Source organism: Epinephelus lanceolatus, chromosome 3, assembly GCF_041903045.1.
Source record: "Epinephelus lanceolatus isolate andai-2023 chromosome 3, ASM4190304v1, whole genome shotgun sequence".
Classification (NCBI taxonomy): domain Eukaryota; kingdom Metazoa; phylum Chordata; class Actinopteri; order Perciformes; family Serranidae; genus Epinephelus; species Epinephelus lanceolatus.
The window spans coordinates 18,096,917-18,111,979 of record NC_135736.1 but is presented as its reverse complement, the minus strand read 5'-3'; the positions used below and the strand labels follow the sequence as shown (position 1 = coordinate 18,111,979).

At 40.0% G+C, this 15,063-nt stretch overlaps 2 protein-coding genes across 4 annotated transcripts; both read right to left on the bottom strand.

Annotated features, from left to right (window-relative positions):
- Positions 1-934: 934 nt before the first annotated feature.
- Positions 935-10,440, bottom strand: LOC144462213 (CD5 antigen-like). Of its 2 annotated transcripts, XM_078166027.1 has the most exons (7): positions 9,031-10,440; positions 6,223-6,252; positions 5,809-6,111; positions 3,958-4,254; positions 2,796-3,089; positions 2,295-2,594; positions 935-1,982 (listed from the first exon to the last, which is right to left on the bottom strand). In XM_078166027.1, exons 1-7 carry the CDS (start codon positions 9,071-9,073, stop codon positions 1,597-1,599), a joined length of 1,653 nt encoding a protein of 550 aa, XP_078022153.1. In that variant the 5' UTR covers positions 9,074-10,440; the 3' UTR covers positions 935-1,596. The 2 variants fall into 2 exon arrangements, with proteins under 2 accessions (XP_078022153.1, XP_078022162.1); XM_078166036.1 differs by lacking the exon at positions 935-1,982 and having other exon boundaries at positions 2,117-2,594.
- Positions 10,441-10,580: 140 nt separating this feature from the next.
- On the bottom strand, positions 10,581-14,688 carry hmox2a (heme oxygenase 2a). 2 transcript variants are annotated; one of them, XM_033623196.2, is made up of 7 exons: positions 14,629-14,688; positions 13,921-14,016; positions 13,690-13,807; positions 13,165-13,332; positions 12,390-12,713; positions 12,098-12,230; positions 10,581-11,849 (listed from the first exon to the last, which is right to left on the bottom strand). In XM_033623196.2, the coding sequence occupies exons 2-7, from the start codon at positions 14,010-14,012 to the stop codon at positions 11,722-11,724; spliced, it is 963 nt and encodes a 320-aa protein (XP_033479087.1). In that variant the 5' UTR covers positions 14,013-14,016; positions 14,629-14,688; the 3' UTR covers positions 10,581-11,721. The 2 variants fall into 2 exon arrangements, with proteins under 2 accessions (XP_033479087.1, XP_033479088.1); XM_033623197.2 differs by having other exon boundaries at positions 13,921-14,012.
- Positions 14,689-15,063: the final 375 nt, after the last annotated feature.

Sequence of the window (15,063 nt, the reverse complement as noted above, 5' to 3'; positions counted from 1 at the left end):
GATACAAGTTACAGTTTAAATCCATATCCATGAAAACGTGGATGCTTCACACACATCTTCAACCTGGCAGCACAGATGATCTATACAATCAACACAGTTTTAAGGTGGACACCCAAGATTTGTGATTCAGTATCTGACCAAATGTCTCCTCTTCTGTTCCTGAGATATGACGTTAAGTAAGTTTTTGCATTACATTATGATGTCACAGTGAAGTTGACCTCTTGGATATAAAATTTCACCACTTTGTCCTATTACACACAAATTTGGTCATAGTCATATAAGTCATGAGGTCACAATGACCTTGACTTTTGATCAGCAGTCACCAAATTCTAATCAGTTGATTCTTGAGTCCAAGTGGATGTTTGTGCCAAATTTGAGGAAATTCCCTCAAGGCCTTTATGAGATATCAAGTTCACAAGAATGGGACAGGTGCAAAGACACAGTGATCTTAACCTCTGACCACCAAATTCAAATCAGTTTATTGTTAAGCCCAGAGAGACATCTTTGCCAAATTTTAAGAAATTCCCTCCATGTGTTCTTGAGATACAGTATCGCATTCACGAGAATGAGACAGACGCAAGCTCACAGTGACCTTGAACTTTGACCAACAAATTTTGATCAGTTTCTCCTTGACTCAAAGTTGACATTTGTGACAGATTGGAAAGAATTCTCTCAAGGTGCTATTAAATTATCAAGTTCATGAGAATGAGATGGAGAGGTCACAGTGACCTTGACCTCTGACCACTGAAACATAATTAGTTCATTATTGAGTTCAAGTAGATGTTGGTGCCACGTTTGAAAATATTCCCTCAAGGTTGAGGGATTGCATTCACAAAGGTGAGGCAAACCAGGTTACAGTGACATTGACCTTTGACCTATGACCACCAAAATCTAATCAGTTTATTGGTGAGTCCAATTGGACATCTGTGCAAAATCTGAAGATATCTCCTCAAGGTGTTCTTGAGATATCCCACTCACAAGAATGGGACAGATGGACTTATGGACGGATGGATGGACAGACAACCCGAAAATAAAATGCCTCCAGCCTTGGCTATCACCGGTGTGGAGGCATATAAAGTACGTCAAGGTTGGCGATGTCGCATACAACATCCAAGTACTCTGTTTATTATTTTACAGCATTTATATTTACATTATACAACAAGACAGGACAGAAACAAAATTTACTCTGTCGTGGTACTGGTTAATAGGGTTATATGCTATGAAAGTGTATTGCTTTTTATGGTTTATTTCAGTTGCACTTGTAACAACATTGTTCTAACAAATGAATACAAACTTTAAAAATCGTTTAAGATTTTTGAGTCTTCTGTTAAAATGGCGTTACATTCGGTGAAGAGTGTATTATGACTTGTTTAGGACTCAAAACTCAAAGTTGAGGACTCAGGGCTTGAATGCCAAGACCTGGCACTTAATTGTGACTTGCAAACAATGACTTGGACTCCCTTATGCTGAAATTCATTCTCTAAAATCTTTTTTATGGTAAGTAATGAAGCAGAGTAAATTTTTAAACGCTGCTAGTGACTCAGGTGTGAACAGAAGCTGGTCTCTTACATATGTAAACTTAAATACATGCTTTTTCTATAATAGCTTTAAGATTAAATAAACAGTTGCAGCTGAACACAAGATTAGCTCCTCAGAGATCTGTTCCTTCGTCCTCAGCCTCTTCATTTGGCCCACCTTCAACTCTGGAAGCACCAAGGTTATAATATTCAAGCTCAGCGTTCTGTTGGCCTGCTGATTCCTGCTCCCCAGCCTGGAGAGACATGGCAGCCTGGAGAGACATGGCAGTAGACACCAGTAAGTTACTGCATCAGTCATACACTGTACACAGACTAAATACACCACCCAAACCTCTCTTGAGCAAACGTGTGTACGTGCCTTATTGCTGTAATAAATGGCAGATATGCACAATATCAAAGTCAGCAGCAGGCCTGCAAGTCTTGCGAAGAAAACTATTGGAGAGGCTGAAACAGATTCAAAGCAATCACATCAAATCATAGAATATCATGAGCACAAGAGCCTTCACTTAAAATAAGATGCATTAAATCTCTAATATCACAAAACTGTAGTAGTTTTGTATTAGTTTACAGCTGCCTTACTCATTTTAAATAATTATCTGTAGGTAAGTATTTTTTCTTTTAAGAAATAACTAATTATTATTGGTTAGGTTTAAAATGTGACCTAGAAACAACTGATTACAAGTTCTCCATGCCATGTTTTTGTCATTTTAGATCATTTTCCTGTCTGATTCAGCCGTATGCTTTCCTTTATGTTACCTAAGATACTGAGATGAAGTGGCCGGCTCTCTGAGGAGAATTTCTGAGAGCTAACATAGATGTGATAAACACAGCTGTAGCTCCCTTGGTGGCTCTGGTTTGCAGCAGGAAACAGGAAGTAGGCTGTGTGATTTACAGCCTGCTGGGTGTAGCTGTGTTTTGTGTTGGAGGTGGTGAAGGTGAGCTGGAAAGAGCCTCCTGGGTACTGTGGTTTAATGGAGCAGCTGATGGTGAAGTTGGAGAACTCATTAACCACATCGGTGGAGGGAGTGATGGAGATCATCGGCTGGAACAGCAGATCTGTAAAGACAAGGGGAGATGGTTGAAGGAGCAGATCTCCAGTCATTGTCCTATGACTGAGACAAAGACACTGGAACGCTGGGGCAAATAATAACCAATAGCAATAATGACCAATAACGTCCTGGATAACTTTACAGTGAGTTACACTAAACCTCTGTCAGTTGAGATTACCGTCATGTCTGATGTCACTGAGAGTGTTACCTGAGCAGCTGATCTCCAGGTAGGTTAAAGAGTGCCAGGGCCTTGTTGATACGTCCTCCCTTAGCACAGATCCAGACTGAACTCTGGAGGAATCGATCCCCCACGCTTGTGTCAGGACAGAAGACTTCATTGCAGCTGAAATGGCAAAACCACATTTCAGTTTTCTACACACTAAAGCTGCTGACTCCAGGTTCACCTCCAAGCCATCCAATGGTTTCCAATCATCATGAAGTTTCATTTCCAGTCTTCCAGCGCAGCGACTGCCTCCACCCACCAACCGGACATTATCAGGCTCTGAGCAGAGACAAGAAAACAACTGAAGTTCAAATTAATTCTGGACCAGGAAAACAATCTTAACTGCAAAAGTCCATTTACTGGCCTTTTAAGAGCTTTTCAGTACATCAACATGACCTTCATCAGCAGATAGGGTTTGCCCGATTGTTTACATTTTCAACATAAGCCAGCCATAGAGTGACATGGCTGTGGATGGCCTGTCCACCACTATGGTCCAGACTGCAGTATATCAATAACTTTAATGCCTTGAAATTTGGTACAGATATCAATGATGCCCAAAAGATGATTCTTAATGTCTTAGGTGATCCCCTGACATTTGATACAAACATTTATCATCACTTTTCATTTTGTGCCATCAACTGGTCAAAATTTTAGTTTGTCCAAAACCTGCTAATGACATAGTGTACTTTGTGTTTAGTGCAAATTAACAGATGTGTTAGCAGTCTAATGTGCTAAACTGAGATAGTGATGTTAAGATTGTAAGACTTCTTTTTCATGTAATATGATCTTGTGGTGAGCCTATTTTGTCATCTGCTTTTTCCACAGTCAGAAATACGTTTTAAACCTCAGTTTTTAGGCTAACATCAATAAGAAGTCCTTTAGGTGCTTAGGAAAAACGGAAATTTTAAAATCTACAGTTGCATGACAACTGGGTGACCTCCACCCGCTGATGAACATTATATGATATATATATATATATATATATATATATATATATATATATGCCCAGGGAAGCTTGCTGTGGGAGCCGGATGTGATAGGTTCCACACTGTTGTGATGAGATTTCTTTCCAAAACAATAATTACTGACAGTAGTTAAGTAACATTCATTACAAAAGAGCACATCAAAGCTGTAGCGTCTTCTTTACCTGAGCAGTTGAGCCTCACAGGTGAGCAGGTGTTTCTAGCGGACTCGTAGCTTTCACAGTCCAGGAGAGTGGACTCATTTCCTCTGCACTGGAACTCTTTTGTCAACTCAAGAGCACTCATATTTTCATAGCGTTCCTTCTGGAGTTTTAAAGGGGCCCCGCAGCCAAGCTCTCTACATACCACCTCTGCATCCTGCCAGTCAAAATCACCTTCACAGACTGAGGACCATGACTGTTCGGCTTTGAGCTCCACTCTGCCTGAACACAGAGTGGTTCCATTCATCAGCCTGACAGACTCTGGTGAGGGAGAAAGACAGTTTAAGAGTGCTACGGAAAAACAGTGCTGCAAATAGTAAACACAACTTTGGCTGAAAATGGTAAACAGCTAACCTGGAAATCCAGGTGCCCCGCCCCTAGCAAATTCAAATTTGCACTGCACGGGAATCTGGTCCCAATGAGCAGAGCACTTTGAATCGCAAATCGGACCAATCAGATCACTCTATCTGACAGAGGTGGGCTCTGAGCGGGCGTAACATGATGACGACAGCGCTGCGCCGAAAGAGTCTAAAAGTAAACAGCCAAGATGGCAGCTGCCAAAGGACCGCGTCAATTCAATTTAGATTTGGAAGACACGCTAAGCCAACTACACTTATCTTTTTCCTTGAGAAAGGAACAGAAGACTGCCCTAGAAGCCTTCATTTCCAGGAAGGATGTTCTTGCCGTTTTGCTGACAGGATACAGCAAAAGCATAATATATCAGTTAGCCCCACTGGTCGGCAAACAAATGGGGCTTAGTGCAATGAATACGTCACCTTGTTTTTTGCTCTGATTGGCCATCGTGCTATCCAGTTGCAAGCAGTGGCATTTGAAATACCTCTTTTAGTGCTGCCCCTTGGGTAGGGAGGGTGTATCGGTGAGGGCCAGACTCAAAATTTTTCTAGATTGTATATATATATCGTAATGTACGTTCCTATGCAGATGACACTGTTTTATATGTCACTTGCTGTTCTCTTAATTGGGCCATGGCAAATCCACAGTCTGCTGTTGATACATTTCAGATCTCTTTTTTATCAAACATAAACTTGCTTTAAACTTGGGCAAAACTAAATGTATGCTATTCTCTGCTTCATCTATGAGTATCCAGCCCACTCCATATATCCAAATCCTTCAGGGTTCTGCAATTGAAACTGTTGACTTTTAGAAATATTTGGGACGCTGACTGGATATCAGACTCCATTTTAAGACCCATGTGGAACACCTATTAAGTAAACTTAAAATTGAACTTTTGTATAGAAACAAATCGGGGTTTTTTTGCTGCTTGTTGAAACACCATTTTGCTATAAATAATTATGTCTGCACTTGATTATGGCAATGTTGTATTAATGCATGCTTCTCCCTCCACTCTGTGCTGCGCTTTCTCATGTGGCAATAATACATTTCTCATGCATCGTTGCATCTTTAGCTTTACCTCTTGTTCACACCAAACTTGGTAAAACATGGCTTCAAATACGGTGCTACATGAGCTCCAAAAATGTTGCAGTTACATTCTCTTACTCTATTTGAACATTTTAAAAGGTAGTATTTATGCATTGCAATCACACTTGTAACTGCTTTTCTTACGCCTAAATATGGATAATGTTCATCTGTCTATGTTTGAACTGTTTGAAATTTTGTACACAGGTCTGTCTTCAAAAAGAGATTGTGATCTCATTGAGACTACCTGTTAAAGCATTAAAAAATATTAAACACATAATATAATAAAAATTATGATAATAATGACAATATGATGTTTATTTACTGAATCTTGATTTTTAGAGATACCGTTTTAGGTGGTGTCACTCATGGTGTTACCTGAGCAGGTGATCTCCAAGGCAGTAGAGGAATACTGGGGCTTCACTGGTTCATAGTATTTCAGTGCAGATCCAGACTGAACATGAGAAGCTTTTATTTTCCATACACGTCTTGCTATGTAACTGTTTTTGATTTTTGCTGAAAGAGCAGATCCACAGTTCAACACTCTACACACTACATCTGCTGTCCTCAGGTTCCAGCCAAACAAAAAGTCATCCACTGGTTTCCAGTCGTTGTGGAGATTCATTTGCAGTCCACCAGCACATCGCGTGGCTCCTCCAACCAACCTGATATCAGCAGGTTCTGAAGAAAAAATGAGACTCGAGAGTCATTAACATGAAACATACAGTCACTTTCAGTCACAGAAGATTGAAACATGACTGCTGTTTCTCTTTTTTGTTATCTTTCATTTACCTGGGGGATCATTGTCTTCAACCTGAAGACCTGAAGAGGAAAAAAGTCAGAGAATAAACATGTACGTAAAGCATAATTTGACTCACAAGCTGCTGTGGCAAGCACTGTCAGCACTATGGAGGTTTGGGGCTAGTTGTACGCCTAGATGTTAGACTCGACCAAGTGCTGGACCGTGAAGTATCCCACAATTCAGTAGAGCTCCACATTTCAGTAATGCAAAATAATACACAAAGACTTAGACCCTGGGTAAATGATCTTACATTTAAGTAGGGTAGGTACTGCTACACTGAGTGTGTTTTAGGAAGCAAAATTGGTCGTGGAGAAAAAAAATCACATAATTTGTCTTAGTCATACATGCTATCAGTCCACGTTAACAGCCAAAATTAATGCAGCCGAGAGATACCGTCTTCGTTATTCCACACATTCTTCTTTCTTGTCAAAACCTGGCATCTACAGTACCCACAATGCAACTTTAATGGCAATAGTTGGGTCAAACATTAGGATGTGTTATGTTAGTACCAGCTAATGTAGCCTTAAACTGCTAGCCTCAAACAGGGATTAGCAGGGAGCTACAGAGGTCTACTAAGCTCACTTCTTCTTACTCCACACCATAGACTGTATATAAGGCAGTGCCCCTATCCAGGATATTTTGGCTTCAGACATGACCTCAAGCCCTTTTAGACTCTGATCTCAATTTTAAAGCTTATTCTAATTCATTAACCAAATCTGCATTTTATCATTTAGACAATATAGCTAAGGTACAACCTCTAATGAGCCAGCAAGATACTGAGAAGCTTGTTCAAGCTTTTGTTTCTAGTTGTCTTGATTATTGTAATGCCTTGAACATTGGCCTACCTAAAAATGCAATTGCAAAATTACAGACCATTCAGAATGCTGCTGCCAGGGTTTTAACAAGGACTAAAAAAAGAGACCATATAACTCCCATTTTATGTAACCTACACTGGCTCCCAGTATCTTTTAGAATTGATTTTCTTGCATTTCAGCATTCAGCATCCACACGCATTATCCGCAAGAAATGCTTTTTCTAGTTTGTCATAACTCCCCGTAAAACCACAAATGGTCTTTTTTATTTTAAATTTCTGTCTGTGTTTTGATTAAACAAACAGGAAACAACTTGTTATCAGTGAGCTTTATCTGTGCTAGCAGTCAAATGTTTGAACTCATTTCCTCTAGATTTGAAACACAGGCGTCTTTGCCAAGGTTTGATCAAGGCTAACAATGTGGCTACTTCAAGAAAGTATGTGTTCTATTATTTCATAAAACATTATACACACACATCTAACTTAAATCACCTCAAAAAAATGCCTCATCCCAGCCCTAATCCTGACCCTAATCTACTTTTAACTTTAACCCTAAATCCCCAAATCTTAACCCTCACCCTTATAAAATCTCCTCAGTTCTCCATAATTCCAACTGAACTGCTGCTTCTCCCAGCTATTACACACATCCGACATTAAAGAATAACAGTCCTACCAGAGTTCCAGAGCAACACCAACACCGTTCAAGGTTTCTTGTGATCTCTTGGGACATCCACATAACATATTAAAAGTAAACTATTATATACCTGGTGGATCAAGGTAAATTCAGGGCTCAAAATGTGGGGCCATTATGTCATAGCATCAGACTAAGAGTGTGTAATCTGCATATCCTTTTTCTGAACATGATATTTTCATATAATCAATGTCTAAACATTTGTTTTTTAGGATGTTATTTCACATATAACCATCAGATATGACCTGTTCTGAATGTGTATGTGCAATTGGGGGTACCCTTACCCCGCAATGACCTTTTTTTCTCCGGCATGATGTTAAAAAGACCTCAGGCCATTAAAAAACACAAAAACAGGAACACAGAAGTCATAATATGTAAAACAACAAATAACAAACAGACAATAAACAGACAATAATTATCATTCAGTTTTCTGCACATACAGATTTGTTTGTCCATGAAAACCATGATGCATATCAGCACTTAGCCTGAGCCCTTAAATGAGACCAAGCTTGAAACATGCCTTATTTGTTGAAATATCATATAGAGATAAAGATTTTTTCATGATACTAGAATTTGCCACTTTGGGTGGTACCAGTTAGTGAAAATTCTTACCTAGGCCCATGGTCTGGACCCATTAAACACGATCACCACCGATTTCTCATAATGTTTTCAAGCATAACAAATAGCAAACAAATAAGTTTCCACTATTGCACCATATGTGTATCCTGTCCCATCCTAAGACGTGGATGTCTTTCACAAAGCACAGCGTTTCATATTGCTTCTACAATTTTTTAAATTTAAAAAATTAAATTTCAAAAAAAAAAAAAAAAAAATTGGTTGTTGGGTAGTATTACCCCAAACACAGGTACAATACATCAGAATACCCTCCTAAAAGTGTTTTTGAAAAGATTGACCCCAAAAACTTAAGAAAAGACACCAAATATGTTGAATAAGTGTACATAGATCCTCCAATATTAACATAATTTCACCCAGACCATGAAACTGTGAAATGTTGGAACTTGTACCTTGAAAAAAATAATGTTCCACTAAATCTGTGAAGGTACATTTTCAGTATATGATGCACTAAGGTATCGGGACAAATAAAAACTATGAAACACTACTACTGCAATTTCTCCTAGGTTGGGCCCATTTTTGAGTATAATTGACTGTACTATAAACCTCAAAGTCTTAACCCTCAAACCCTCACTTATAATCTCCTCATCTCCCAAAATTCCAACTGAACTACTTCTTCTCCCAGCTATTACACACATCCAACATTAAAGAACACAGCCCTACCAGAGCTCCAGAGCAACACCAACACCATTAATATGTGTAACATGTCCAGAGCCTTCGCTGTGTCAGCCAGTCTGTCTTTCTCGCCTTGATGGCTGTTTCTGGTTCTTTCTCATCGTTATATTTGACACATCAGCTTCCCCCTGCTAGTCATATGCACTGATCTTATCTTTCATGTCCTCGGACAGGCTCCTGCAATTTATCTGTAACGTCACCTCACTTTTTACAGCTCTCACTCCAGTTCAGAGCCGATCTGTCACACTGTCATCTAAATTCACTGATGCGCTGCTGGATAATCGTATGACATCCAAACAAGCCATTTTTAATCATGTCACATATTCATCTTAAACCTCCATTTCTGCCATCAGTGTATGGGCTGCATGTCAGATTTATTACTGCAAAATGGTTACCAAGAACTTTTATTTACATAGTGATTTTTAGATACTTAAATACATGACAAATCAAAAGTTCAAAACTTGCTTTATACCTTAATCTCAGTGTGTTTGTCACCATGGATTACGGACCAGTCAAATGTCATGTGATTGTTATTTCTCCTCTTCTTGGCTTTATCACTAATTTGGGTGGCACGGTGCTACAGTGGTTAGCACTGTCGCCTCACAGCAAGAGGGTTCCTGGTTCAAACCCAGGGTGTGGGAGCCCTTCTGTGCAGGGTTTGCATGTTCTCCCCGTGTCAGCCTGGGTTTTCTCCAGGTACTCCAGCTTCCTCCCACAGTCCAAAGACATGCAGGTTAACCGGTGACTCTAAATTGCCCGTAGGTGTGAATGTGAGCGTGAATGGTTGTCTGTCTCTATGTGTCAGCCCTGTGATAGTCTGGCGACCTGTCCATGGATTGAAAGTTAAAGGCAAACAACAGTTTTAGAGTTATTAACACCAGGCTCCATAAAGTAAGCAAAACTTTTATGTTCATGCAAATGTTTGTGGATGCGGAGTGATGCTTATTTTGGTTCCCGCTATGGGTAACCTCAGTGGTTTGAAAAACATGACAGTTTGTCAAACACAACTCTGTAGTTGTGCAGTGATGCTGATTACTGCTTTTTGGTATTTGGGTTGCCATAGGGCTATTGATTATACTGATGTGGTAACTGGCTTACCATCATTATCACATACTGCTACTGCTTCTGCTCAAGGACAGACAGTTGACCACAACCAGTGTGCAGATACACAAGCAGCCGGACACCTCAAGGAACCAACTTATGATCATAAAATACAATTTCTACACTTTATGTTTCTGCTGTACATTTTCATATATACACTGTACAGCTGCAGAGATGTAATGTATTTCTCTAATGCTCCAGTGGCCGCTGGTTACAATTCATTTCAGAATGGAATTTAGTTTTTGACAGTTTTACACTGATGTTATTAGGTAATGCAAATCATTTTGCAGCTACCCTGCAACCATAATGTAACTTGATTCCAGCTTTGTCTTTAGAGTGTGCTGACTTTTATGTTCACCTTTTAACGTTCCCTGAATGCACAGGAGCAGAAGTGGAAGGACACAGAATGCAAATGTTTCTTAGAGATGACTTGATGCGATTTATAATTATTTACTGGCCGTATTTTTATTCCGAATCAGAAACACCTGAACCACCATGATTACAAGCATGGCAGAATGTAGACAACATTTGTACATCAGTGTATCTTTAAAAACAATAAATATTCAACATGACATGTGACCCACTTTCATTATTTAATACATTCAGGTCCGGAAGGTTTCTTTCTAAACACATTATACATGTAAGAAGATATTCGTTGAAAATGTGTGAAAAGACTGGGAACCATGAAGTACCATATTGTGGAGTTAGACTGTTTTTCACCAATTTTGTGTTCAGGATTTTTCAGGTGGGACTGAAATCATGGCTCAATGATGCACAGCAGCCATCCTTAACATAAACCCCTACCCACTAAATAAAAATTACCAGCTTAGCATGTTCAATCTTATTAATACATAAATAAACAACTCTGTTAAATGCCACAATCACATAAACACTAGCAAAAAAACATCACTATCGTGTACCCCTCTTCTTTCAGACTGTATCAGCTATCCAGCCCGTACATAAAAGGCTGTCACTGCGTGGTTGCTCGTTCTTTGGCAGAGAGTTGTACAGGACAGTACTACTGGGTTAGCTGCTAACAACAATCTGCTCCATGCACAGCGGCTGGTTCGTCATTTCAGGTCCTTCAGCTGACATGCCCCAGAGTGTCAGAGCAGAGTAAACTGCATATTTTTTCACAACTTTGCAACCTAATTTTATATACTTGGTGATTTTTTTAATCATTCAGATTTGGCTGGGTAGTGAGCACATTTTTCTGTGTTGTGACAAACTTAAAACTTGTTATTTATTTTTTGCCTTACCCGCACTTTAAAACCATTTGGGGAGTGTGCATTTAATGTTTCTATGTGATGACATAAACCCTGTACACATATTACCTCTAAAAAAGCATACCAAGCAAATGCATCTTGAAGTTTCTGTTGACTCTTCATTGTTGCTCTAGAATTGCATCAACGCACTGTCAGAGGCATACAGTCGTATGTTCCACAGAGTGTAATAAATTAGGAAACATAAAATAAATACTGTACCTGAGCTGTAACATTATTTCAAATGTTCACTTCCTGCTATATTGTTTGCTACTGTCAGATTGCACATGATTAAAAGTGAGGGGGATGTCAGAGCTCACAGAAGGTACCAGGCTGTGAAACCAGCAAGGATGGCCACCCAGGCGGCCAAAGCCACCTGACAGGGTGGATGTCTGAGAAGTGTCATGGCTAACTGGCAGGCGTAGATGGGATTTCCACTGGCAGCTGCAGAGAAGAGGAAATAGAGGGGGTGACAGATAAAGAGCAGTCGAAAAAACAAATAAAACAAAGAGGCCAGACGAAGCAGGAAGATTGTCATCACCAACATGTAATTTCATGGGTTTCAACCTCTTCAGTGTTGTTATAATATGGTGAACGTAGCTACTACGCATGCTCAATTACAGGTGCAAAAGTCAACCATTTTAAAGACTGTATGCTTCTTTCAGACTGAAAACCTTCAAATGATGTCTTACCCATTTTTGCTGCATAGTAGGGGCACTTGTTGATATCACCTCCTTCCATGGTCTCTGCATGACTGTGTCCAAGTCCTGCATCTTGGAATTCTTCTTTGATGGTCTTCCCAATCTCTTCGAGCTCTGTAAATACCTGTTCTCAGAAGAAAAGTGCATTTCTGTTTTATCTTCATCTTTACCCCCAAACATTAACTGTTCGTGTCAACTTTTTTATGCGTTTCTCAATCGTGATGATTTATTGTGAACATCTGTTGTCAGAACTCTCCCTGACTATCTTCCCTGCCGTCCTCACCATCATGTTAAAGCCAAAGGCCCGGTTGGACTCATCTACAATCTTCTCTTTGGTCTCAGCGTCCAGTTCCAGCTCATTCATCCTGCTTCGGTAAAGCTGCTTGAAGCCCTTGTGACTGTGGATGCTCTCAAACTGGTAGAAGTTGAGACCCTCGCCTGTCGAGGGGAGCTTCAGAGCCCTCTGGGCCACTTTCTTGAGGATCTGTCCGCCTGAGAGGTCACCCATGTAGCGGGTGTAGGAGTGGGCCACCAGCAGCACCGGGTCCTTCTGTCCCACCTCGTGGATGCGGTCCACGTAAGGCTTAGCGCCTGCAGAGAGGCTGATCTGTGAGAAAGAATGGGCTATTAAAAATCAGAGGGAGTTGCAGTTGTGTCACAAAATTTGCTGTCATGTCTGATGTGATCACGGACATCTGCAGACAGAAGTTTGCCTTGATTCTCATCCATTTTATCATATTATCAGTAAAAAATAAAGAGAAAGAAATCTAATGCTCTATAACTGTGATCAAATTCAGGTTTTTGTGACAGAAAAACTGTTTTTACAGTAATAAGATAATCATGCAACACACTTCATTTTATAATTCCAACAAAATCAATGTTTGAATTGGGTGAAAACATCACCTGGGTCCAAATTTTAAGTCACATTAGTTAATTTTTGAATTTCAGACACCATGTGATTCCTGCTCCAGGAAAGGCCAGCTTAGTCTGAAGCTCCTCCTCCTTGTAACCTTTATGTGCTGAGACTGTCATGCAGCCTGTGTGTGCTTTCTGCTGACCTGGCTCTCCCATTCCTCTCCATAGAAGTACTCAAGGTCCCGTGCCAAGGCCTCACGCCGGTGCAGCTCTGCGGGGAAATAGACTGGGGCGATGTCAGGATGGTCTTTGTTCTTTTCGATCTCCTCCTCCATGGCTGAGTAGACAAAGTATAGAGCTGCTGTACCTCTCTGAGAACAGAAGCAGAGAGAGAGAGAGAAAGTGAGATAGTGGGACAGACACATAGATAAAATGGTAACCACAGTATCTGATATAACATGTCTGGCTTTTAAATCAAGTTGATGAAGGATGGAGTGACATTGCAAAATGTATTTCAATATAGTTTCTGGTCAAGTGTCAAAGATGGAAAGGAAAGCTTAGGTCAAAGAGCAAATAGTGCAAAATAAGTGATCAACAGCAAATATTGCATTTGTTCATATTATTATTTTTTACTACTTTACGTTTGTTACTCTGCTAACAGACGTTTTTGCCAAAATAACTAGAAGTTGCAGTCAACCTGAGCGATGCAAGACACTCTAGAGTACAACCTTAAACAGCTCCCGCTTGATGCGGCCACGGAGGAAATCTTTAACAAACTGGCAGTTCTCAGCTCTGTCGTGGGACTCCTTGGTCCCCTCGGCTAACATCTCAGACAGGTCGGTGGGGCTTGGAGGAACAGAGGAGGGCAGAGGAAGAGGGGGCAGACATGAATACTTGAGCCATTTGGCTGTTGTTTTTAAATCATTCCCACAATTTGCCAACGTGGTTTTCCTCCATACCTGAGCACTTCCTCATCGTCTTCCACAACAATTCTTGCACCACCATTCGTCACACCATTGGATCTGGGCTCAGATGTCACCTTGGTTTCCATCTTGCTAGTTAAGAAAGCAGGAGAGGGACATTGATACAGACTATCAATTGAATATAATGCAAAAGAGATGTTTGTATATCTATATAACAGTGATGTTTCACTAAAACAGTGGAGAGGAAAAGCTGGAAAATACCATCAACAGACAGCTTAAGATACATAACTTTTCCTTTATAACACGTCAATATTGTGTAAATTACCTCTGAGAAATCCACCAGTCCCTACATAAGTATGGGCTTTACAAAGCTCCCCATAGAGTTACTGTGCAATTTTAAGTTTAGGACCATTATTGTGACACCACAATGCATTATAATTCGTTAGCTGGTCAAACACATTATGGTGGAAGGACGTAGTCGTTATAAAACATTGGTTTATTAACATTAGTATATCGTTTTTGAAGTATTATTGTCAAAATAAGTCGAAGCTAAGAGATGACATTCCCGCGGACAGTTACAAAACGGACACAACACGTCTTCGGTATTATGCAAGTAGAAACAGTTACAAACTGGTTTCTTTACACAGTATAGACTTTAAAATTGGTTTTCTGTCTCTGTAACCACAACCACATACTATGTTTTATGACCGTATATTCAGAAAATGAGACAAAACACAGGTTTACCTTGTTAAAACTCGGCTTTCACAACACCACGCAAAACAGCTAGAGGACACAATGTGAAGGGGGCGCGGTGCCTGTGAGATAAGCCAATCAGAACTTTCGCACAGCGGGAAAGCACGCTGATTGGTTAGAGCCACAGGTTTTTACACCAATCAGATTTCTCACCACCGATAGAGGCGGGCCTTAGCACGTGTTTATGATAAATATGATTAAAGCAGTGTTGTGGGAAATGAAGTTTGCACCATTTTAGTGTCAAACAAACGGTATTATACGTTTGTATATATTATAGCTGTGTTGGCGAATGTTTTCAACTATTTACGATTTAATAAAAGCTCTTTTACTTATTTGCTCATATCATGGCCACTGTGTCACTTTATGCTGCATGCTTCATGTGCAAATTACCTGCATTTTTTTTTCAAGATATTTATTTTCTTACAA